Below are 25662 nucleotides of genomic sequence, written 5' to 3'. Positions count from 1 at the left end.
AAATAAAACACCTTCCCCACAAATTTCACAGAGAACGTTATGTCACCCCACCGCCCAATCTTCCCAACCCTCTGTAGCGAAGCCCCTCCTTAGAGTGCTGCTGGGCGGGCGTTACCTCCGTGAGGATGGTGGTGTCGTAGGACGGCTGGTACTTCTCCTTCTCGTGAGCGGTTCTCTTCTCCATCTTCTCTCGGTCCGTCTTTTGTTTCCTGTCTGCACCTTTAGGCTTAAACACAAGGCAGAGGGTTTCGTCCAGCAGGCTGAAGACGGAACATTTACGAGCAACACCGGGCCTCAGTTATCACTAAAAGCCTACTTTCTCTCTCTTACCTTAAACACTTTGATCTGGCAGCTAGCTGAGTGTAGATGATCCGTGTATTCTCCATTTTCATTCTGCTTAAAGGTGTCGACCTGGATCCTGAAAGGCACTCCCTTCTCGCCTCCGTGCTTCCGTGGAGTAAATTCTGTGCTGATGCAGTGCACCTGGAAAACAACTCAAGCTGAAAGGGACTCAAAGAACCGTCTACGGAGTCCCCTATTTTACTCCTTCTTGGACGTCCTGCCACAGCCACAAATTCAAGATCTTTTCAAACCAACCCCTGCATATTAGCCGGATGCCTGTCATCAATTTCTCCGTACGGCTCTCCTCTCACGAATCCAACTGGGCCTTTCTGGACTTTCCCCAGTCCAACGCCTCCTGTCCTTTAATGCAGGACTTGTTCCAATCACGGGTACTCTCCTACCTCCACTCTGGACTGAATGATGCTCTCAGACGCAGGGTCCTCGGCCTCGCACACGGCTCGGTCCGCGGCAACGGACACCTCACCGTCGAGAGCTTCTGTTTGTCCGCCCTCTCCCGCCACCACCTTGCCTAGCCAGCCCATCCCCTCACTGCCGGGCCTACATACGCCAACTGTGAGACCGACCACCTGGGCAGTGGCCACCTTCCCCAGAGCCCACTACTCACCCTGCCTGTGTGATCTAACTCCTCTGTCCAGCCTTCAAAGTGCACTGAGGACAACGCTCATTTCCCACCACTTCTGTTCCTCTTCCAATACCAGTACAAGGTCAGCTAATACGAACCATGCCCCTAGTGATTATTAGTTGATGGGAGATACTATTTGGTAGGCCACAAAAACACAAAATACTAAAGATTCTTTACAGTTCACACAAATGAGAGCCTACTTAGGCTCATCAGCAATTAAGCAATTTCCCTTTCTGCATGAAGATTACCTAACTCAGTAGTTTTAATAACACCATACACAAATTTGAACATAGAGGGTATAAAAATTACTACTAAGTATATTTTACACATATTATATTTATGTTTTTAAAAAACTCATCTCTTAGGCATACAAACTGGGTACTTAGGGTGAAATGAAATGCCTGGGAGTCGCTCTAAAGTACTCCATCAACAACAAAAACCAGGGAAACTACTAGTAACTGTTGAAGCCAGGTGGTGGATACACTGAGGATTCATTATTCTTCTTCTCTCACTTCGGTGGGGGTTTGACATTTTCAATATTAGGATGTCTTTAAATAATGGCAGAAGGAATCTTGAGCTGTACACTTTTTTCAATCTCACCCTTTAATTTTTTTTATTTTTTTAAGTAAACTCTATGCCCAACGTGGGGCTCAAACTTACAACCCCAAAATCAAGAGTCGCATGCTCTGTGGGCTGAGCCAGCCAGGTGCCCTAATCCTACGCTTTTAAAAACAGCAGCTTTTGGGGGGTGCCTGGGTGGCTCAGTTGGTTAAGCGTCCGATTCCTGGTTTTGGTTCAGGTCATTGTGTTGTGATTTATGAGTCTGAGTCCCTAGTTGGGCTCTGTGCTCACAGTGCAGAGCCTGCTTGGGATTCTGTCTCCCTCTCTCTCTGCCCCTCCCCCCGCTCGCTCTCTATTTCTGTGTCAAAATAAATAAAAATAACCTTAAAAAAAAAAAAACACCTTTTGTTTCGAAGGGGCACATGCATCCCAATGTTTACAGCAGCAGTATCAACAATAGCCAAAGTATGGAAAGAGCCCAAATGTCCATCGATGGATGAATGGATAAAGAAGATGGGGTATATATATATACAATGGGGTGTTACTCGGCAATCAAAAAGAATGAAATCTTGCCATTTGCAACTATGTGGATGGAACTGGAGGGTATTATGCTAAGTGAAATTAGTCAGAGAAAGACAAAAATCCTATGACTTCACTCATATGAGGACTTTAAGATACAAAACAGATGAACGAACATAAGGGAAGGGAGCAAAAATAATATAAAAACAGGGAGGGAGACAAAACATAAGACTCTTGAATATAGACAACAAACTGAGGGTTGCTGGAGGGGTTGTGGAAGGGGGGGTGGGCCAAATGGGTAAGGGGCATTAAGGAATCTACCCTTGAAATCATTGTTGTACTATATGCTAACTTGGATGTAAATTACAAAATAAATTAAAAAAAACCCAGGAGCTTTTGTTCAAGAGAAATACATCTTACGAGAAATAGAAGTTTTAATTAGAAGTTTTGATTAGTGTTATTACCAATGGTAAAAGTAGTTTGAGTAATAGGTTAGTCTATAAATGACGGATTTAGTAGGATAACCCCAACTTCACTTTATACACACACGTATACAGTTATGTGTACGTAGGTTGAAAAATATACACATATAGAAGACATTATAAGATAGTTTACAAACAAGCATTTAAAGAAGAGAACATTGTGTGTCAAGAATTCAAGCTCATCCATGGTCCTTCAGATGACCAGGCTGGTGGACTTCTAATAAGGTAAAACTCCAAACCTGAATGAAAGCAGACGTGCGCTTTGCAGGGTCCCACAGAAATTCAACCGCATTTAACTGGCTTGGATTTGTCCTGGTGTCAATTATTCCCACAGACATTGGAATATCTGTATTTTAAGAAGAAGTTACACAGAAACTCATCTACTACAAATAACTGAAAAGCTTACAACTTAATATCATTATGTGCAAATGAAATCATTCAACACCTCCACGCTGAACCTTTTCCTTCAACGTTCCCATGGTCAACCACACTAACACCCAAGCCCGCCCAACGTGCACGAGACTTTCTCCCACCATGGTTTCTATTTCACTTCATTCAACGCACGATGGATGTGCCAATCGAGAACTAAATAAATGGTTTCAAACTCAAAATTCCTGACTCGGGTTCTTTTAGCACCAAAAAACCCACTTCATTTCTAAGTACAGAACAACTCAGGGCACGCAGGACCCACTAACACCAAAACTCTCTCCTCACAGTTAAACATGCTGCCAACACAGTGACAGGCACGGCTGACCAACCGCCGTCTCTCCAGAGTCTTCTGACAGCCACTCGTACCTAAATCGAGAAGTCTGTCTCCAGGGCGATTCCACTTCCAGCCTTCGAGTTGCTGATGCTCCGTGTACTGCAGCCGTCTGTCATGGAATACAACTCTTATGATGCTCTATGGAGTAAGTGGGGAAAATGAGCACTTTTAAACTATTCCAGCTAAAATGCAGAAGTGTTTTCACTTCTTATGCATTAACCTATAATAGACGAGCATGCAAGGAAAATTCTGCTTTCAACATTTTCTAAGTGAACTGCTTTGTTCTTGGAATATGTGGATTATGGGTATAATTATTCGGTGCAAAAAGAATTACAACTCAGAAATAAAAAGCACAAATAAAATGATCACTTAGGTAAAATTTTTATTTAAAAAGTTGACATCGCAACTCAAAATTAAGGTACACGTCCATAAGATCAGAAAGCAAGAATTTGACTTCTATGAAGAAAACATCAGATTACAAAAATGAAAGGGCAGTATAAGCAGACAGAAACCCGGGCACAATGGCAAAACTATTTAAAATAATAGTTAAAAACTGAGGGTTTTTTTTTTTTTTTTTTTTTTTTACAGATAGTCAAAGACAAGTACTGAGTAATATATAGAAATGCTGAATCGCTGTACCTTACAACTGAAACTAATATAACACTGCATGTTAATTATACTTCAATAAAATGAAAAACTAAAAAGATAGTCAAGGGACAGGTGGGAGAATGTGCCCACACCCACCCAGAAAAGAACATATATGCTAAAGTCATTCTCTACTATTTACGTGCAAGAGGTTATCTGAGGTAAGCAGTGGGGGGAAGTTCCGCCCACAGGCAAACTTCATCCAAACACTCCGGTTCCCAGGGAAGACTTTACTCCACACACTTGAGGCCAGTTCTCTGCTCTCCACCCATCCCTCCTTCACTTCCCACACGTTTCAGGTGCCAATGGTTGTTTGGTTCCAGAAACAAGAAAACAGGTCATGCAATGTCTTCAGATACTAGTGTTTCTGACGCATTTATAAGCAACTTTCTCATGATGCAGTAAGATCATCATGTTTCCAGTCTACGCTCTTGTTTGACTAGGAAATAATCTGTTAGCAACACATATAAATACTACTTTAGTGCCTTGCCTTCCCTACCCACCAGGGTACTGCCCAAAATGTGGCAGAATGGAGAAATATTTTGAAGGAAACTATTAAAAAGCAGCAGTATTTTAACATTTATTTATTTTTGGGACAGAGAGAAACAGAGCATGAACGGGGGAGGGGCAGAGAGAGAGGGAGACACAGAATCGGAAACAGGCTCCAGGCTCTGAGCCATCAGCCCAGAGCCTGACGCGGGGCTCGAACTCACGGACCGTGAGATCGTGACCTGGCTGAAGTCGGACGCTTAACCGACTGCGCCACCCAGGTGCCCCAAAGCAGCAGTATTTTAATGTGAAATACAGTTGACCCTCGACAGCACGGGGGTTGGAGGCGCTGAACCCTCCCACAGTAGAAAATCCACGTGTAACTTTGGACTCCCCCAAAACAACTACTTAATAGCCGACTGTTTACCAGTTTACCGGTAACATCGACAGCTGAGTAACACACATCTTGTGCATTCTTACAATAAAGTAAGCTAGAGAAAACAAACTTATACTAAAAAATTGTAAGAGAAAATACATTCACAGTACTACGCTGTGTATATTGAAAAAATCTGCTCCTAAGTGGACCCGCGCAGTTCGAACCCTTGTTGTTCAAGGGTCAACTGTAGTTTACAAAGAGGCCAAAACAGTCACTGGGACCAAAGTGGAAATCTATAAAGGCACAGTCACAGCTCTGGTTCGCGCCACCCGCCTTGCCACCTGCACCCACGTCTGCGGGGCCTGCCCGGGCCGTCCACCAGCACCCACGTGACACCACCGCCCGCGGGCAGCGAAGACCTCACGGGGAAGGTGCACGGGCTGGCGGGGGCCTTGGGTCACGTTGCCCAACAAGCCGAACTCAGAATACGGTGCGGCACAGAAATGTCATGATTTTGATTCTTTCGTATTTAGTGAGAACCAGATCGAATCCACAAATTCAGATGAAAATAGTATGAGAATATCGGTATTAGGTTTAAGAGCTTGACTGAACCTCATGTTAGGAGGCCAGACTAAGATGGCACAGTAAAGAATATTAAAAGAGAACCAGAGTTAAGAAGTGGCAGCCTATTAAAAAAAAACTTATGTGAATTTGGAAGGGGAAAAGAAAGTCAAACACCAAGAGAGCCAGCAGGGGAAAGGGGCCCTAACAGCAAGAACGAGCAAAGCGAGCACATCACCAAGGCTACGGAGCACGGTCAAGCTCCAAAGCACCTCTGCCGACCCGGCACCTGTTCCCTAAGATGCCCCCACCACAGCAGACTCAAAGATCGTGGAGTCAGGAAATTAGACACCAGATTGCTGCACAGTACTTCTGGGATATATACTGCAGATACAAAAAGGGTGGGATTCTTCAGCAATTCACCCTGCAGTGCTCTGGCGGGGGCAGGCTGTTGCTCTGAGTCCCAGGCAAGCTCTCGGGCTCTAACTTGATGTATTCTGGCACAGCCACCAAATGTCAGACATGTGGCTTATTGCTGGAAGATGAAACTGACTGAAAACCTTAAAAAATGTTTTTAGTGTTTATTTTTGAGAGAGAGAGAGGGAGGGAGGGAGGGAGGGAGAGGACGAGCGGGGAAGGGGCAGAGAGAGAGGGAGACACAGAACCCGACGCGGGCTCCAGGCTCCGAGCGGTCAGCACAGAGCCCGACGCGGGGCTCGAACTCACAAGCAGCGAGATCCTGACCTGAGCCAAAGTCAGACGCTTAACCGACTGAGCCACCCAGGCGCCCCAAGACCTTTTAAAACTTAACCTTTCCACTCTGTAAGCTAACTGTTTAGGAAAACTGATGCTTTCAAAATAAGTGCCCTTGTCGAGGAAGAACATGCTTGTTTAATGACAGCAAAACACCCACTTTGCACTTAGAGGGAGACGGTTTCTCTACTGTCAACAGTTCACTTACCTCATAATGAAGAGTTGTTCTTGCCTTAATTTCTTAACTGGCATGATTGTAAATTAGATGTTTTTACATATTTTAATTTGGAACTAAATCCAAGAGGCAGAACTTAAAGCAATCAAGCAACAACTTAATTAACCCTGCCATTCCAAGTTAACCTGACTGGTGTTCTCGAGTAGCTTATCACAGGCACCCAGGGTACACGTGTGTTTATCGTAAACCACGTGATAAACACACGTGGATGCGTCATCGCACCATTCTACCTCTGTTATGCTTAAATGTTACCATATAAGTAGCTTTCTATTAACGTCTACCATTTTTAGGTCCAGTTTTCAGGACCTCAATACCGGGCACATAATGCCTCACTTCATTTTGTACAGGAGTCTACAATTTAAGCAACGTTTCAACACTTCCACATCGATTTTTTTTAAAGCGGCTTCTCACAGTCCTCCAATGTAACTTTCACAGTGACAGAAGAATTCACCCACATCTTCCCTTAAAATATATACTCCTGGTGGCATTTTCACAAATACAATTGGCAGACTTGCCTGCAGGTGAACCAGGGCACCCGGTGGCCTGACAACAAGCCAGCCTGGTAGGACTAGGGCATCCCGAGAGAATCTCTGACATCTCGAAGCCTCCTACACACTAGAAAACGAGAGCTGTTAATCTGACCTGACTCACCCTCCGGGGAAAGGACCAAACCCACTGACCGAGCACAGACCCGACAGACTCAAAGTGCAAACTGGTGAATGTGAGAATGGGAAACAAGCTGTCTCCCTCTGGTCCGGGGAAGATGGGAGCCCTGGGAGTCGGAGGTCTGGGAGCTCACTCCAAGCTGGCAAGACAATGATCAGTGGGGAGCAGACCCCCATCTTTCCTCCAACCTCCCAAAGGATTGGGGTCTTCCTGCCTCCCAGGAACGGAGGAAGCACTAAAACATCCCAAAGATGCTCCGGCTCTCCCAGATGGGCCCAAGCTGCCTTTCCCGCGCTCACCCTCTAAAAAGGCAGACCCACAGAGGGGAGTCTTTCCATGGAACGCCTCTCCATACCGAGAGCCCAGCAGTGCCCAGGCCCCCGGGTGCCTCTCTGGGAAGACGGAAGCGTCGAGAGAACAAAGGTCTGCTTCTCTCACGCTGACACTTAGCCACACTGAAGCTCTGCCTTCCCTCAAGCTTCTTCCAGAAGTCCTGCCCTGTAATGCCACCGAATCTATAGTACAGCTCTCTGTGTGACAGGCAGAGGCTAGAGGATACCCTGCAGGACACTGGAGGGAGCAGGACGGTCCCGAAGATCTATCCTAAAAGGAACGGACTAGGCAGCCGATGGTTATGCCTCCTACACTTGGAATGACCGCCCTCATTCAGATACGTCTCAGCGTGGACACAGGGTGCACAGAGATCTCCAGTCTTCAGAGATTTTAAGAGGTGAAATAAAAGGGCTTTCAAAGTGTCATATGAACACTTAACATCTCCCCCCACATTATTCTTTTACTTCTAAAGGAAAAACTTAAAAGTCTCTGTCGTGGTGGTGGGTTTCTCCCCCACGGCTGCAACTGTGCTGCCTCAGTGTCCAAAGGGCTTTCACATTTACTTAACCCAGTAACTGCTATCATTTCTGTTCTATAGACAAGGACACAAAATATAGTTCAAAACGTCGAGAGTTGCAGGATAGCCATTACTTCTTAAAGTGAAATTAAATGATTTTAAAAGAACGACTCTCGTGCAAAAAAACCTAAACCTGCTACTTTTTTCAGTCACTGCAAACAATACCTGTTAGGAATCAAAATGGATCATCCTTACCTTTACCAATTTTCCAGTAATCTCAGGCATATCTCCCATTTTCCGATTATCCAGCATCCGAATTTCATAAGACTGACCTATTTTGAACAAATTGTTGAATTTAAAGAAACTGTGCATCACCGACAGTCCACACAAAGAACATCGCTGTTTAACATAAAACTTCAATGGCCTCTCAACTAGAGAAACCATTCAGGTTGATGTTTCTTTCCTACAAACCACATCATCCTTTCCTTCGTACACTATGGCAGAAGAATGAAGAGCTTCTCTGACGGTTTATTTTCATGTGCTAGACTCTCACATTAAAATTTTATTATACACACAAGCGTAATCCAAGACCAGTGTTTTACCACGGCTTTACTGAGATACAATTCACATACCATAAAATTCATCCTTTTAAAACCTGACTCGTGCTTAGCATATTCAGAATTGGGAAACCATCACCACTACCAGCCATGGGGCATTCTCATCACCCCGAGAAGGAAACTGCACCCCGCAGCAGGCACTTCCCACCCTCACCCACTCCGCCCCTGGCACCCACTCATCGCTCTGTTTTCTGTCTCCAGGGACTTGCCTGGCTCACACCGGACATAAACAGTCACAGGTACGCGATTCACCGGCTTCCTTCACTACGCATGCTTCCGGCGTTCATGCGTGTCACAGCAGGACAACGGGCAGACGTCCTTTCACTGCACCCTGCTGCATCCCCCTCGGCAGATGCCGCGGTTTTTACAACTGGGGGTTTGTGACCACCCGCACCAAGCAGGTCGACCGGCAACATCCTTCCAACAGCACGTCACTAAGAGTCCTCACGCTGGGTCTGTCACATTTTGTCATTCTCAGTATTTCAATTTGTGTAATTCACAGTACTGCAGACTTTTTCATCATTATTGTGTTTGTTATGGTGAACTGTCATTGTAACCCACTGCTTGGCAATAAAGCATTTTTTTGAAGTTTATTTATTCTGAAAGGGAAAGAAAGCGAGAGAGCAGGAGAGGGGCAGAGAGAGAAAGAATCCCAAGCAGGCTCTGCGCTCTCAGCGTGGAACCCGATGCGGGTCTCAAACGCACAAACTGTGAGATCGTAACTGAGCTGAAATCAAGAGTCAGACTCTGAACCAACTGGCCTCCTCACTGCCTGGGCCTCCCAGGCGCCCCGCGATGAAGTATTTTTTTTACCTAAAATATATACATGGTTATTGCACACTGACTAGACCATAGGATGGTGTAAAGAGAAATTTCATGTGCACTGAGGAGCCGAAAAACTCATCTGACTCGTTTTACTGCCGTGGTCACTTTACTGTGGTCTGGAACAGAACCTGCGCTGCCTCTGTCTGAGGTGTGCCTGCACTTCACTCCTTTTTATTGCAAATATTCCATCGCAACAACGTACCCCGTTTTGTTTGTCCATTCACTAGCTGACGGACATCTGGTTGGTTCTCCTTCTTGGCCATTAAGAGTAGCGATACTGTGAACATCTGTGCAGTGAGTTTCGTGCGAGCCAAGACCACGTTTTAATCCTAGAACCTTCTTCCTTGTGACCAATGGACCCAACTCACATTCTCTCACTGTTTAATGTCCATAAGAAAACACAAATAGACATCGACACACCAACCTGTATCATTAGGAACATAAGCTGTTGCCAACAGTCAAGAATGTACTCCGCAACCACAAAAATGATTTCTCAATTACCCATCATTAAGTAGTAACGGCGACAGCATAATCTGATATGGAGAAAATCAAGAGTGCTTACAGGAGCACCTGGGTGGCTCAGTGAGTTAAGTGTCCGACTCTTGATTTTGGCTCAGGCCGCGATCTCATGGTTCATGGAATCAAGCCCCACATTGGGCTCTGTGCTGACAGTGTGGAGCCTCCTTGGGATCCTCTCTCTCCCTCTCCCTCTCTGCCCACCCCTACTCACTCATGCTCCCTCTCAAAATAAATCTACTTGAAAAACAAACAAAAAAAAAAGGCGTGTGTCTGGTATGCATCATATGAAGCTGAGGATATTTATGATCTAGTCCACACTCCAATGGCGCATACCCTGTATAAAAATATACAGAAGGTACTAGATCATATGGTCAAAATACAACAAAAGGTTATTAAATCACAACGAAATCACTCCAAGGCTGGTGAAGGAAAACCATTACATATAGTATGTTACTAAGAAAAAGTCCTTAAGTCCTTCAACAGATTGAGATTACCACTAGATAATACCACGGCAAAAGACATTCTTAAAAAGTTAAATTTGCAGCATACTTAACAATGGATCTAAACTCAGAAAAACAGTAAGAAATAAATTTTAAAATAAAGCATATGAATAGGTATTTTGAAAACTATACTATTATACATTTAAAAGTACACTCAACTTCACAAAAATTTAGGCAAATTAACAAAATGTTTGTGTTAATTATCACATCAATAAAAAAATGTTTAATTAAAAACCAAGTAGGTGAGGACAGGGGAGAAATAACCTGCCCAGGAGGGAGGGAAAACTTGTCCTGTGAGGATTATTTTACGGTCCTCAAAATCTCAAAATTCTCAGCACTGAAAAAAAATCAAATCAGGTGCCTGAGTGACTCAGTCGGTTAAGCCTCTGACTCTTGGTTGAGGCTCAGGTCTTGATCTGAGTTTCCTGAGTTCGGCCCGCATCGGGCTCCATACTGGCAGCGAGGAGCCTGCTTAGGATTCCTCCCACCCCCTCCCGCCCCCACCCCGCCCCCACTCAGGCTGTCTCCGTCTCTCTCTCAAAATAAATAAACTTAAAAAAAAAAAAAACATCAAATAAGGACAACATCTCCGTGTTCCTGTCTTCCTTTGTATGATTTTTCCTAGTCAACCTAACAGGACACCTCTGTGCTCAATACAAAGTTCAATGTTTTCACAAACAGATCTCAGGATTCGTTGCTCCTGTGTTAAAGCACTGTCGATTTCTATTCTAAAATCCAAAGTAAGTTTCTACAACAGGCTCTGTAACACTTGCTCTTCTTTAAATGGTTTCCCTATGGGCGCCTGGCTGCCTAAGTAGGTAGAGCAAGCGACTTCTGATCTCAGGTTTGTGAGTTCCAACCCCACGTTGGGTGTAGATTACTTAAAAATAAAATCTTTGAAAAAGAGATGATATTCACTGAACAACCAGGCCTTCATTGGTTTAATTTCTCCTTCTATTTGATCCCCTTCCATAAATCTCTTAATAATATAGTTTCCAGAAACATGTCTAGGTTTTAACTGAAATATAAAGAAGACTCCAGTATCAATGGAGTATACAGTTAACACAACAGCAGTACTCTGATTTGCTAGTCGTATTTTAATTTTTTTATTTTCTTTTAAACTCTGTAAAAAAAATGTCTATTTATTTATTTTTGAGAGACAGCATGCATGCACCTGCGTGAAAGAGCAGGGGAGGGGCAAAGAGGGAGACAAGAGAATCCCAAGCAGGCTCCGGGCTGTCAGCACAGAGCCCAATGTGGGGCTCAAACCCACGAACCGTGAGATCATGACCTGAGCCAAAATCAAGAGTCAGACACTTAACCAATGGAACCACCCAGGCTCCCACTAGTCCTGTTTCCAACTTTATATTCTGAACTTACCTTTCGTGTTTTGACTTTGTTTTATTGAGAGAGAATGTGCGCGTGCACACATACACACACGCGCGCGCACGCTCGCAAGAGTAGGGGAGGGGCAGAGAGAGGGAGACAGAGAATCCCAAGCAGAGTGCACTGTCAGCACAGAGCCCAATGCAGGGCTCGATCTCAAGAACCATGAGATCATGACCTGAGCCAAAACCAAGAGTCCGAGGTTTAATCTAAGCCACCCAGGCACCCCTGAAGTTTTGACTTTTTATTCTTTTGGCTGACAAATGCAAAAGCACGGACAGAGTTGAAAACTGTAATTGTTGTGAGTTCACCTCCCCACCCAGTCTAGCTTCCTCAGATGGACTCCAGAGCAACATGGAGCCCAAGCTGTGACAGTCCCCACCACCCCCCATGGCTAAGTTCAAAGAATTGATTCCTAAGGTCCTAATACAGAACTTTAATCTACGACAAGAACCACAGCTAACCTCAGGGAAATGCACAGCTGTAAAATGAAATTAACAAGAAATATATTCTTTTTTGAAACTTCTATCATTTAACAGTATTTTTCTTTTTTTTTTCTTTCCAAGTTTTTATTTCTTACATATTGGTTTTCTTCTCTCTCTTCTCTTTTTTTAACAGTATTTTTAATCCAACAGACATGCTATTTCCTAGGGCCTAAAACCTAGGTTCTCCAAATAGAAGTTGGCCTTCCAATGAGTAGGTATTTCTCATCCGACAGCAGCAAAAAGCTGACCTGGGAAAATCAAGGGGTTCAGAAGTCACATCCCTACCATAAGGAGGGAAGCTTCGAGGACTCAGGTGGAGCTGTAAGACAAGGGGCGGTCCAACCGCAGCCAGATCCCCACCCCAGGGGAGAGCCAGCTGCCTTTACTCCACCCTCCGGGGCTCCGCGGCATTTGGACTACAGTCTTTCACTTCGCAAAGTGAGACTAATTCTTGTTACCTAAGGGCAGAGGAGGTTAGCTGCTCAAGCATAAACAGGAGAACACAAATATAGTTTTTAAACTCTGTACTTGTATTGTTCAAAACAGCACAAAAACTGACGCTCCGAGGCATCGACTACAACTTGGAAAACTTGCTCCAATTTACACGTGCCTAGGACGCTAAGACCACCCAGAATTTGTCTTTTCTTTATGGTTTTATGCCATGGCAAATGTTCTTCAGCAATGGCTGCCCAAGAGGCAGAGGGGAGCAATGAACTTTAAGGGTAGGCTACCTACCAGCGGTGACCAAGCTACAGCCAAAGGATGGCACAAGCATGTGCCAACACTCAACTGAGGAGACCCATCCATAAAAGGCAGTGGTGAAGGAAGCTTGCATACTTGCCTGAATATTCAAGGTGATTAAAATACGTAAGCAGGGGTCCCCAGACCAGCAGCAGCGGCATCACCTGGAAACTTGTCAGAAATGCAAATTCTCCGGCCCTACTCCAGACCTCCAGAGACAGAAGCTCTATGGGGCACAGCGATCACGTTTTGACAAGCCCTCCGGGTAACCCCAAAGCATGCTACAGTTGGGGAGCCACTGGTATGTGAAGCTCCCAACAGCCAGTCCATCACTACTCTCTCCAACACGAGGCCCTCAGGACCCTCTCCTGGGAGTAAACTTTATATTCAAAAAGCCCTGAGGAAAATGCCAAGAATTAACCATCTTTTCCTTAGCAGCTGAATAAATACCGTATTACAATAAACACTCCCAAAGTGCTACGCCAAAGAGAAAAACAGCCTGGTTTGCAAGGGCTGGTTATACTATTGTATCATTTTGCACAGGGTTCATTTAATATAATGCTTTATCCACCACTGTGCAATATTACAGGTAATAAGATTTCAAAATCCTTCTTAGTTTAAATGGCTTACCGGTCTACGCCGAAATTAAGAACTAATTCAATCTAGAGCTGTTTAAATTGCATTATGACTCCTTTGCAAGTAACCGCAATGCATTACATTCGTTTCCTTGTCTGACAGCCTCACAACAGTCTAGGATACCTCTTACTCCGTCATTAACGGGTGCTCCACAAATACACTATATTCACATATATGCATTATACATGTGTGTACAGTTCACATATGTGAATATACACACACACGCAAGCGCACACACACACACGCACACACACACGCACAAACACAAGAGCTCAGACTTGGTGAGATGCCCTTTCGAGACCCAGCTTTGGCAAGGCCTTCAGAGGTAAGCAAGGAGGCGGGACCATATGATGCAAGTGTTTTCATCTAGACTCTAAGAGTAGATGCTGCCCACCTTGTGGAAACAGCTCTGATACACACAGCAGGGGCCTACTCCGCACCACCCTGGAGATCAGCCACCTGGTACACATTTGCTTCGGCTGACGTCATAGTTGTCTACTGCCGCTACAACAAATTTCGACAAACTCAGTGGCCTGAAACTATACAAACTTATTATCACACAGTTCTGGAATTCAGAAGTCCAGCATAGGTCTACTGGGCCAACATCAAGCAGTCAGCAGGACTGTGTTCCTTTTGGAGGCCTTAGGGTAGAACCCACTTCCTTGTGGTTTTGGGTTTTTTTTGTTTTGTTTTTGATGCCACTAATATCCCTTGGCTCATGGCCTCTTCCTCAGTCTTCAAATCTGACTCCGACTCTTCTACCTCCCTCTCTATAAGGACGGCTTGTGATTTCACTGGGACCACCTATATAATCCAGGATAATCTCTCCATCCCGACACCCTTTATTACTATTTTTTTAATGTAATCTCTACCCCTAATGCGGGGCTTGAACTCACCACCCTGAGACCAAGTGTCACATGTGCCATCAGGCGCCCCTAACACTCTTTATCTAACCACATCTTCAAAGTCCTTTTTGCTATATAAGGTAAAATATTCACAGGTTCTGGGGATTAGGGCATGGACATCTTTGGGGAACAATTATTCTGCCCACCACAGTTCCTAAGCAGTGCAAAAATGCTATTTCTACAGTTTAAAACTCTGACTGGCTTATTTAAAAGATTGTGATAATACACTTTCCAACAAACCTGGCAAACTTCCTGAGTCACGGAACAGGTATCTGGTACCAGGCCGGGTTCTAGCAATTTCCAAAAACTGCTCATCCAGCTGCAACAGGAAACTAACACGTCAACCAAGGTCTAAATAGTTGGTTTCCAGTGTGATCAGAAACCATTAAAGCTACTTAGTTGTAAAGTGACAGGAACAGCAATAAAGGTCGTATTGGACTTCCTATGTGTTGGCTAGCTTGTAAGTGCATCATATCCATTAATTCAATTTCATCAACTGTTCTCACCTTGTCTTACGAATCTGTAAAATGCATTTTTTAAGTAAGCTCTATGCCCAACAGGGGGCTTGAACTCATGACCCCAAGATCAAGAGTCTCCTGTTCTATGGACAGCCAGTCAGGCACTCCTAAAATGGATTAATAAAACTTCGGGAGTTATTGGGGAACTAAATAACACACGCGTAGTACTTAGTACAATGCTTCACACGTTGTAAACACTCAGCAAACGTCAGTCTAATACGTCATTACTATAGATGGTGGCTGGCAACTTTTATCAACATGAGAGATCTTTTCCCAGTTTAATAGTAACAGTGATAAATTATGGATGTTTCCCCAGGCCAACAGACAGACACTTCCAACACATTCCTTTAAACAGGGGTCTGTGTGTACTCCACGCAACAGAACTTACTCAACTATTCCCCAAGTAAGAGAAATGCACGTGACTCCCTTGTCATTAGAAATAAAGCTACAGCGGATATCCACGCCCCTACATAGTTTCTTCTGATATTTTTTTATATCTAAAACAGGTTACCAAATACACTTAAGGTTCTTTCAAATATGACACTTAAGTCTCAAACAACAGAAGGCCTACCCAAACAATACTAACACCAAAGTTAGGGTACTGCTATGGGTGCTATGGTAGAATAACCTGGGTTGTAAAACCTCATGGATCCTACATTTATAGATCAAATGAAAGGCTAGCATAAGTTATTCTTCCGTATTTCAGAATACTATTATTTCATAATAATCTAAAATCTACAGCTCACAGTTCAAGGAATTAAAGATCCTATTTAATGATGGAAAAATAATCATAATATATCTTAAGCGAACAGGTGTTAATTCCAATTTTGTTGAAACATACACAAGAAAATACACCTAAAATAACATTTAAAATACTAAAAAGTATTCTTGGTGGGATGCAGCTACAGTCAATTTTCATCTTTATCTCTTGAGGTATTTCCCAATCCTTCTACAATGAGAGTATGTACTACTGTTTTTACAAGAATAAGAGTTCAGGGGTGCCTGGGTGGCTCAGTTGGTTAGGCGCCCAACTCTTGATTTCGGCACAGGTCATGATCTCACGGCTCGTGAGTCTGGGCCCCACTGCACTGTCGGTGCGGAGCCTGCTTGGGATTGATTCTCTCTCTCTCTCTCTCTCCCCCCTCCACCGACCCCCGCCCTCCCTTGCTCACTCTCTGGCTCTCAAAAATAAACTTTAAAAAAAAAAAAAAAAAAGGAAACTCTAGATTTAAAAGAAAACTAAAGGAGCAACATGGTTTCAGTATGTATATCCAACAAATGAATAGCTGTGTAACAAAGTACTTTTGTTTAATTTGGTCAGTCACATTGGCCCATGCCCAGACTGCTAAAGGTACCTCAGAAAAAATCCCTTATAATTTCCAAAAGTAAATTCTACACCCACATCCGTTTTCCACTCTGCCAGCTCTCATTTTCATATCACCAAAACAGAATATTCTCATCAAGTGCAGACAAGATACGGGTGGACAAAACTTGACACGGTTTATTTTAGCCACAGACTCCGTCCTGGTGCAGCTTGTCTATTTTCAGCACAAACCTGCTTCAGGCCTGAGACCCAGGTTCCTTGCTAGCTGGATTTCTGATTCACTCTCAAGTTCCATATTGAAACCAGGGTTCCTAAAAATAACTGACATCCTTTCCTACTTGCTCCTCCTCTGGATTTGGTCGGAAAAACCCTGTAATCAATCTTGTTCCACAGACCTTACTGATGCAAATCGGCTTCCACAAACTTTTACCTCGTTGGCTCACAGTAAAATGCCGACAATTTCTGTTAACTGAAGCTGTCGAACTTAAGAAACATAATCGAGTCGCAAGCTGCTACCGGCAGGCTAGGCTGCAGTGCCGCCGTGGCTATATCGAAGTTCTCCGGCAAAACACGATCCGGCCATACCAACCTTGGTTCAAGTAAGTGAGCGTCTCGTCGTGCAGTTTGACGGCTGGCGAGGTGGCAGCGCACATCACATACTGAAAGGGTGGGTGTTTAGTCTCACCATCCAACGGAAGGCTGGAATCTTCCTGCTTAAAAATGGGCAATGCCAAGACATCGCTGAAAGGCAAAGGAATCAACATTGACCTGAGTTTGAGTTTAAAATACTTGAAAGCATATAAAAACATGTAGGGGTAGCTTCTTTTAAAACTTTAAGTTCAAGGGCACCCGACTGGGTCAGTTGGTGGAACATGCAACTTCTGATCTTGGGGTTAGGAGTCTGAGCCCTGCGTGAGGTCCAGGCGCTACTTAAAAAAATAAATAAACTTTTATAAAAAAAATAAATAAAATAAAATTTAAGCCCAGAAACGTCAGGTAGAATGAGAGAACTATTAATGTTAATCCGGCTCCCCCAAAAGATAGTATTAATAACCCATCTCTCCAGCGTGGGTCGGGGCGGGGGGGGGGGGGGAGAGTGGGAGAGCAGCTATGATTAGGCAGATAAAATGAGAAGTATTTAATAGTTAATAAAGTCCATGCTGATTAAGCAAGAGATCTAACAACATGTCTGCTACTTCAAAAAACTCTTTAAAAACCTTAAACTCCATATTATTTCTATGAGGAAAAAAGAGCAAGTGCATAGCTACCTGTTTTGAAAGGTAGGTCACACCGGCACCATAAAATCACAAAGAAGCGTCTGATTAAGACGGTACTTTACAAAAAGTGCCCCGCTAGGCCTGGCAAATGCTGGGCATAAAGCTTCAGGCTTCGTCTGAAACAGTGGCTTCTTCTGAGAAGCAGACAGTTGCTGCAGAAGCAGCTGCTGTCTCCCCAAGGATAACTTGGCGCACTGGCTGGGGGGATGCGGGGGGGGGGGGGCCTTCTGGGGCACTGCCTATATTCTTCTCTGTTAACCCAAACACATGGATGTGTTTGCTTTGCTTTTTTACAAAAACAGCAGAGATATAACTTACATTCCATAAAAACTCACCCTTTTAATCATTCAGTGGGTTCTGGCATATTAATAAGAGTTGTGCAGTTATCCTATCTAATCCCAGAACATTTTCATCACCCCAAAAAAGAAATCTCATGCCCGTTAGCAGTCACTCCCCAGCCCTACTGCCCGACCCTAACCCTAGTCCTGGCAGTGACCTACTGTGTCTCTATGCACTTGCCTATTCTTTTTTTTTTTTTTTTAATGTTTATCTATTTTTGAAAGAGATAGACACACACACATGGAGTGTGGGCAGGGAAGGGGGGCAGAGACAGGGAGACGCAGAATCTGAAGCAGGCACCAGGTTCTGAGCTGTCAGCACAGAGCCCGACATGGGGCTCGAGCTCACGAACCACGAGATCACGATCTGAGCCTGAAGTCGGACACTCAACCTACTGAGCCAGCCAGGTGCCCATGCGCTTGCCTATTCTCAACATTTAATGCAAAGAGAATCCCATGGCCTTTTGAGACTGGCTTCTTTTACTTGAGGTTTTCAAGGTCCCGCTGTTGTAGCACCCCCATTTAGGGACGATACTCCCTTCGATCAGACGGATCGAACAGGTGGGTCAGTCTGTTTATCCACCCTGGGGCATCAGGGCTGCTGCTGCTAGTGTGAACCTAGGAGAATTGCCAGGTTATATGGTTACTCTGTTTAACTTTCTAAGGAACTACCAGAGGGCTTTCCAAAGAGGATACACCATTTTACATTCCCACCATTAATGTATGAATTATAGGTATTTGCTTTGGAGATAAATCGCTGTTCTGTACACCTGTATCTCGATAATGTCTCTGTGTTCCTTCCTCCATAAAAAAGTAAAGTAATAACAAAATATCCAAGTGAATAACTACTTTATCAACACCACTAGCAAGGGCTTGTCTAAATTGCTTCCCCGCCCCCCAAAAGCTGTTAACATACTCAGATATTTGGCTAGTCCATTTTAATTAAATTCAATTTAAAACCAAAAGTGTAAATAAATGAGATGGGAGAGAAAGGCTGCACTGCGTTCGCTCCTCCCCGCACACACTCTATTAAAGCACCAGACTGATTATTCAGAGACTAATTACCCACTAGCCCTCTTCGCACCTGGGAATTGCCAACACGCTCCTAAGCACTTAAGTATAACTGAGAAACACGCCGTCAGCACTGGTCCTCAATCCTCTAGAGTTCTTCTCAACACTGCAACCTGAGGGTCACCCGAGGGGCACAGATCTAAAACTTTGCGGCAGATATAAAAACTTTTCAGGAGGCTGAAAAACGGTGCTTTAAGACTTAGAGCAACTCTCTTCATGAAAAACAATCATGATTGTTCCATGATAGATGAGCATATATATATATATATATATATATATATATATATATATATAAAAGCATATATATATAAGCACATATATATATTTTCTTATGTTCTATATACGTAAGCATTTTAAGGACGAGAAAAAGGGGCACCTGGCTGGCTCAGCCAGTAGAGCATGCAATTCTTGATCTCGGGGTTGTAAGTTCGAGTTCCACATTGGGTGTAGAGATTACTTAAAAATAAAATCTTAAAAAAAAAAAAAGATCCTTTGCTATTGAAATCCCAATTCATTTGAACTAGGGTCCCGGCAAGGCCCCACTCTGCTCTTCTTCCCTCTTCTACTTGTCCTCACTGCCCCTGGCCCCCACACCAGCCTCCCACCCTGCCTCTTTCAAGGCATCTGTACTGGTGCTGGGTTTGGAGCCACTCTTCTGCTGATGTCCATCTACTTCACTTCATTTAAATGTCACCTTCACAGCGACAGCCTGCCAACTGCAGTCTGCCCATCCGTGTTCCCAACTCCCCTTGTCCTGTTCTATCTTCCCACAGAGCTTATCACCTTCCCACAGTACACAGGACTTAAGTTTGTACCACCGCTAAGTATACAACCATCTCCCAAATTTGTTTCACTTCACTGACTCACCCCAACATTTAGAGCCTCAAATGCCTGCTGAATCAATGAACCAACTGCAGCCCTAATAATCAATCATTATTAAAATGAAAAAAACAGGTATCTAGGTAATTTAAGATCCTCATGTCTACTAAGCCGAACCTTAGGAAAGAAAGTCCCAGGAGTCAACTGTTTTTGTAATCCCACATCCCAGACAGGTAGAGCTCCCAGGGATCAGACAAGCAAATGAAAAGTCTCAAAGCTTCAAACTATTACAAGTAATTTTGAAATGCCAGTACCCAAAAATAACCAGGCACACAAACAAGACTCTGGGAGCAAGAACCAACAGCAAAAACAACAGATGGCATGCACCCAGTTCCAGATCTGTCTGTTGGTATTCAGCTCTTTTCCGCCTCTGTTGCAGAGGGGTTCGAGGTCTGAAACTACATATACAAGACTTCTTGCCAGCTGGAGTCTTGCTAAGTCATCCCAAAGGGAAGCACTGGTGGGAAATGAAAAGGGAGTAGGAAAAGACAGAAGCGGGCAAGCGCACAGAGGGTGGCTACAGGAAATTTCTAGGCCACGGGGCAGCCATGCCCCCAGGCACAACCAGGTAACAAGCCCTCCTCCCCAAACCGTTCCAGCACCTTTGCAAATACTTCACTACATCTTTCTCTGCTTGAAACATCTAAATGGTTTCTATTTTCCTAACTGGACACAGACTGATACCCCCAAAGAATTCAGATGCTGGAATTATTGAACCTATACTATAAAATTATGCTTACTCTGTATAAAGAAATACAAAAGGCAAGCCCAGGGACACCTAGGTGGCTCACTCGGTTGAGCGACTGGCTCTTGGTTTCCACTCAGGTCATGATCTCACCATTTGTGAAATCGAACCTGCTTGGGATATTCTCTTTCTCTCTCTCTCTCTCTCTCTCTCTCTCTCTCTCCATCTCCGTGTCCCTCCCCTGCTCACTCACACACACTCTCTCTCAAAATAAATTTAAGAAAATGTAAATAAAAGACAAGCCCAAATGATCTGTACGGAAGAGAAAATTTTAAGGGACAGTAAAATAAAAAGGAACAAACAGAACTTCTAAAACTGGAAAATAAAATTGATAAAATTAAGAACTTAGCTTTAACAGCAACTCAAACAGAAATATATAGGTAAAAAGAAGTTATGGAAAATGCAAAGAGACATTAAGAAACAAAGGACAAGGTGAGACAATTTTACACTGAATTGAATTCCCAGAAGAGGAAAACATATCACAGAGGCAGTATTTGACCTAAAGGCTGAGCAATTCCAGAACTGATGAAATATACCAATTGACTGATTCAGGAAGCCCAAATAACCCAAGCAGGATAAGATGTGGTACATATACACAATAGAGTATTACTCAGCAATCAAAAAGAATGGAATCTTGCCGTCTGCAAGTACGTGGATGGAACTGGAGGGCTTTATGCTAAGTGAAATTAGAGAAAAGACAAATAGCATATGACTTCACTCATATGAGGACTTTAAGACACGAAACAGAGGAACATAGGGGAAGGGAACCAAAAATATAAAAACAAGGACGGGGACAAAATGGAAGAGACTCTTAAATACAGAGAACAAACTGAGGGTTGCTGGAGGGGTTGGGGTGGGGGGTGGGCTACATGGGTAAGGGGCACTAAGGAAGACACTTGTTGGGATGAGCACTGGGTGTTATACATGGGGGATGAATCACTGGAATCTTCCTGAAATCATTATTCCACTATATGCTAACTAACTTGGGTCTAAATAAATAAATAAATAAAATTAAAAAAAAAATAAAGATATTGTGTTTAAAGAAAAAGGGAATCAATCACTGGAAAGCGGGAATGGGGAGAAGAGGTGGGAGAGATGAGGAGGGGTCCTGGAGTGTCCTGGAATCATCAAGTGCTAGGGGTGGGGAGCAGAGGATGAGGCCACCGTGGGAGCAGCACAGTCGCGGCTGGGGCAAAAGGATGCACTTGAATGCCGAGGCTGTGAACTTCAAGTAAGACCCATTCACTGCTTTTCTAGACCACATTCAGCTGCTTAGGTGTGTTAGGTGTCACATTTAATCAGGGTTACAGTTTTGCTACAATAAAAAAGGTGGGAGGGGAATAAAGCAAGAGGGCCAAGAGAGACGGAATATTAACAAGGAAGAAGTAATTACAACAACTGCACATGGAAATTAAAAGTGGCTGAAGAAAAAAAGGCGTTCAAGAAGGCGAACTGAGTCCAATCAACGACCGTGGACGGGCCAAATGACAGAGCAAGAGGAGGGTCCTAAAGGAATGAGCTGGGAGGGTAGAAGGTGGTAGTTAACGCTTAACTCTGAATTTGAGATTGTATGTGGGTTGCACGGTTGGAAATGTCAAGGTCTAACCATAAGATTGAGTAGCTAAAGATAATACCACTGTAAGAAAGATACAAGGAACAGAAATGTCAGGCTACTAGAAGGCCCATTTAAGTGTCTTCTGAATCACCAAAAATTAAAACAGCAATAGTGTCAGATAGTGACAGTGAACCAGGACCTAAAATTTTAAAAATGAGGAACGACCCAGGGTGCCTGGGTGGCTCAGTCGGTTAAGTGTCCAACTTTGGCTCAGGTCACGATCTCATGGTTCCCAGGTTCGAGCCCCACTTTGGGTGAACCTGAGCCCCACTTTGGGCTCCACGCTCTCTCCCTCTCGTGGGATTCTCTCTGCCCCTTGCTCACTCGCACTCTCCTCTCTCTCGGCGGGGGGGGGGGGGGGGGTGGGGGGGGGAATGAGGAATGACCCAGAAATCACTAAGATGACTGCAATAATTGGGTGACTGGTTGATATTTGGTAACATGAAATTCAAAGTTGGGAGGTCTTGCAAGGAAGGAGACAGGAAGCGTAGTTTGAGATGGCAATGAAAGGAAGGGGGTCCTTCCCTAGGCCTGTGGAAACAGACCACCACCGCTTGAGAGGGCTTCAGAGGAAAAGTCATCATTAAGAGACAGAGTTGACTACGTTAGTTTCCCAGGACCGTCACAACAAAGCACCAAGAACCGAATGGCTTAAAACAGAAATGTGCGTCCCTCGGCTCTGGAGGCCAGAAGTCCGCAATAAAGGTGTCAGTGTGGTTGGTGCCCTGTGAGGGCTGTGAGCGGGCTCTACTCTGGGCCTCTCTCCCAGTTTCTGGGATTTGGTGACATCTTTTGTGTTCCCTGGCTTGTGGACGCATCACTCCAATCACATGGTCAGCAGCAACCAGTGTGCCTTCACTTAAGTCTTCCTCTGTGCCCAAATGTTCCCTTTTTATAAGGATACCGGCACCTGCCCTGATTACATCATTTTTACTTGATTACCTCTATGAAGACCTTATTTCCAAGTAAGGTCACATTCTGAGGTCCTGTGGGCTAGGACTTCCAATATATCCTTCGGGGGGGGGGGGGAGGGAGGGGCACAATTCAACCAATTAACATCGACCACTTAGGGGATTTTTTTTTTTTTTAATTTTTTCAATGTTCATTTTTGAGGGAGCGACAGAGCACAAGCAGAGGAGGGGCAGAGAGAGAAGGAGACACAGAATCCGAAGCAGGCTCCAGGCTCTGAGCTGTCACCACAGAGCCTGACGCGGGGCTCGAACCCACGAACCGTGAGATCACGACCTGAACCAAAGCCACCTAGGTGCCCCACTAAGGGGATTTTCTGATGACAAACTGAGAATTCCAGAGGGCAACATGGAAGGAAGTTAGGAACTGGTAAGAAAGCGGAGATGGGTAAAGAATTGGGGGGGGGGGGTGCAGGGGCGCGTGGGTGGCTCAGTCAGTTGAACGTCCGACTTTGGCTCAGGTCATGATCTCACGGTTTGTGAGTTCGAGCCCCGGGGACAGGGTCTGTGCTGACAGCTCAGGGCCTGGAGCCTGCTTCTGATTCTATGTCTCATTCTCTCTCTGCCCCTCCCCCACTTGTGTTCTGTCTCTCTCTTACTGTCGATCAAAATATAGGAGAAAAGCAGCGACCTGAAAATCTGGAATTTCTCGTAGTCCTGACAAACAAATACTAAGGGCACAAAAGGTCTGGTCCAATATGCCCTAAAAAACTTATACATATGTCTAGGAGAGACAGATCAAAAAGGCACAAGTATAATAAAAAAGAAGTTATAACTAATGATATCACAGCTAAAAAGATGAGAATATCACTACCAACTTTGTGCCAATATATTGGAAAATATGGATAAGATGAATATGCCCTAGAAGGAGAACTTATCACAGGGTGCCTGGGGGGCTCAGTCCGTTGAGTATCTGACTTCAGCTCGGGAGTTCAAACCCCGTGTCAGGCTCTGTGCTGACTGCTCAGAGCCTGGGGCTGAAGCCTGCATCAGATTCTGTGTCTCTGTCTCTCTCCCTCAAAAATAAACTTTAGAAAAAATTTAAGAAAAAAAAAAAAAAGATAACATCAAAACTTTCTTCAAGACATAACGACACCTGGCTGGCTCAGTTGGTGGAGCATGTGACTCTTGGGGTTGTGAGTTCGAGAATAAAATCTTAAGAGAAACAAAAACTTTCTTCAAGACATAAATAGCTGTTAAAAAATAATCCTACAGACACTGATATCATGGTTAAAACATTTCCCCCCAAAGAAAATCCCTGCCCTGGAATGGTTTTACAGGCAAGTTTTATCAGACTTTCAAAGGCAGTTCTTATACAAACTCTTCAACAGAACAGAAAGAGAATACTTCCTAACTCATTTTATAAGTGTAAAGTAATTTGGAGTCAAAACTGGCTACAAACAGAACTAAAAAGAAAATGAAAAGCTCATTTCAGCCATAAATACAGATACAAACAAACAAACAAACAAATTAAGTATTAACAAACCAAATCCAAGAGTCCTATGACAAAGCATGGTCTAGTTGAGTATTCCCCCGGAACATAAGGACAGAATGCAGAATCTGGAAACAGAACACCACACTTCTGGACAGTTGATTTAGAACAGAATGGCATTGTGAAGAGGTTCGAGTAAAAAGTCTTTTCAAGTAGGGAAAAGTGCAATTGCCTTCCTACTTCATACCATACCAAAAAAAACAAATTTATTCCAGATAGACTGTAATCCTAGGCATAGTCTATAAAGTAACAGATCATTAGAAAAGACTGTAAAAATATCTTTGACCCTCACAGTAGAGAAAGGCTAACTGTAAGTGAAAACATTAGTCAATTTGACCATCTCAAAATCAAAAACGTCAGCTCAAAAGCCACCAAAAAGACAACAGAAAGAGAAGTCATGGAGGTGAAGTATTCATGACATCTATGCATAATCAAAGACTATATCCAGGATCTATGAAGAACTACAATAGGAAAAAAGAAAACAATAGAATTAAATGACGACAAAGGTGCTGCCTTCAAATCTTGAGACACTTACAGATAAACATATACACTCTTAAACGTATCTATTAGAAGACAAACACCAGGAGGAGAAAGCACCCAACCAAAGAAGTTGGAAAATAACCAGAGCAAGCAAGAACCTGGAAGAAAATAACCACAAAAATAAAACAGAAAACCCAACCTAAAAGAAAAACAAAACCAAAACTGGTTTCTTTTTTTTTTTAATGTTTATTTATTTCGAGGGAGAGAAAGCACATGGGTGCAGGTGTGACGGTGGGGGAGGGGCAGAGAGCGAGGGAGGGAGGGAGGGAGGGAGGGAGAGGGAGAGGGAGAAGGAGAGGGAGAAGGAGAGAGGGAGAGGGAGAGGGAGAGAGAGGGAGAGAGAGAGAGAGAGAGAGAGAGAGAGAGAGAATGAGAATATCCCAAGCGGGCTCTGTG

At 43.9% G+C, this 25662-nt stretch overlaps 1 protein-coding gene across 4 annotated transcripts in view; it reads right to left on the bottom strand.

Moving 5' to 3' along the window:
• UBP1 (upstream binding protein 1) overlaps window positions 1-25662 on the bottom strand; it is a 51920-nt gene that overhangs the window by 19515 nt on the left and 6743 nt on the right. For all 4 annotated transcript variants that reach the window (XM_047099902.1, XM_047099898.1, XM_047099901.1 and 1 more), the window contains exons 2-7: window positions 16931-17082; window positions 8141-8217; window positions 3343-3448; window positions 2787-2893; window positions 331-483; window positions 116-226 (exon numbers count right to left, since the gene is read on the bottom strand). In XM_047099902.1, the coding sequence (XP_046955858.1) occupies window positions 116-226; window positions 331-483; window positions 2787-2893; window positions 3343-3448; window positions 8141-8217; window positions 16931-17082 (706 nt within the window). The remainder of the gene's footprint in view (window positions 1-115; window positions 227-330; window positions 484-2786; window positions 2894-3342; window positions 3449-8140; window positions 8218-16930; window positions 17083-25662) is intronic.

The sequence above is a fragment of the Lynx rufus genome, unplaced genomic scaffold (genome assembly GCF_022079265.1).
Source record: "Lynx rufus isolate CCGP_SWC_20201006 ecotype Redwood Valley unplaced genomic scaffold, mLynRuf1.p SCAF_5, whole genome shotgun sequence".
Lineage (NCBI taxonomy): Eukaryota > Metazoa > Chordata > Mammalia > Carnivora > Felidae > Lynx > Lynx rufus.
This window is presented reverse-complemented; position numbering and strand designations above follow the sequence as displayed.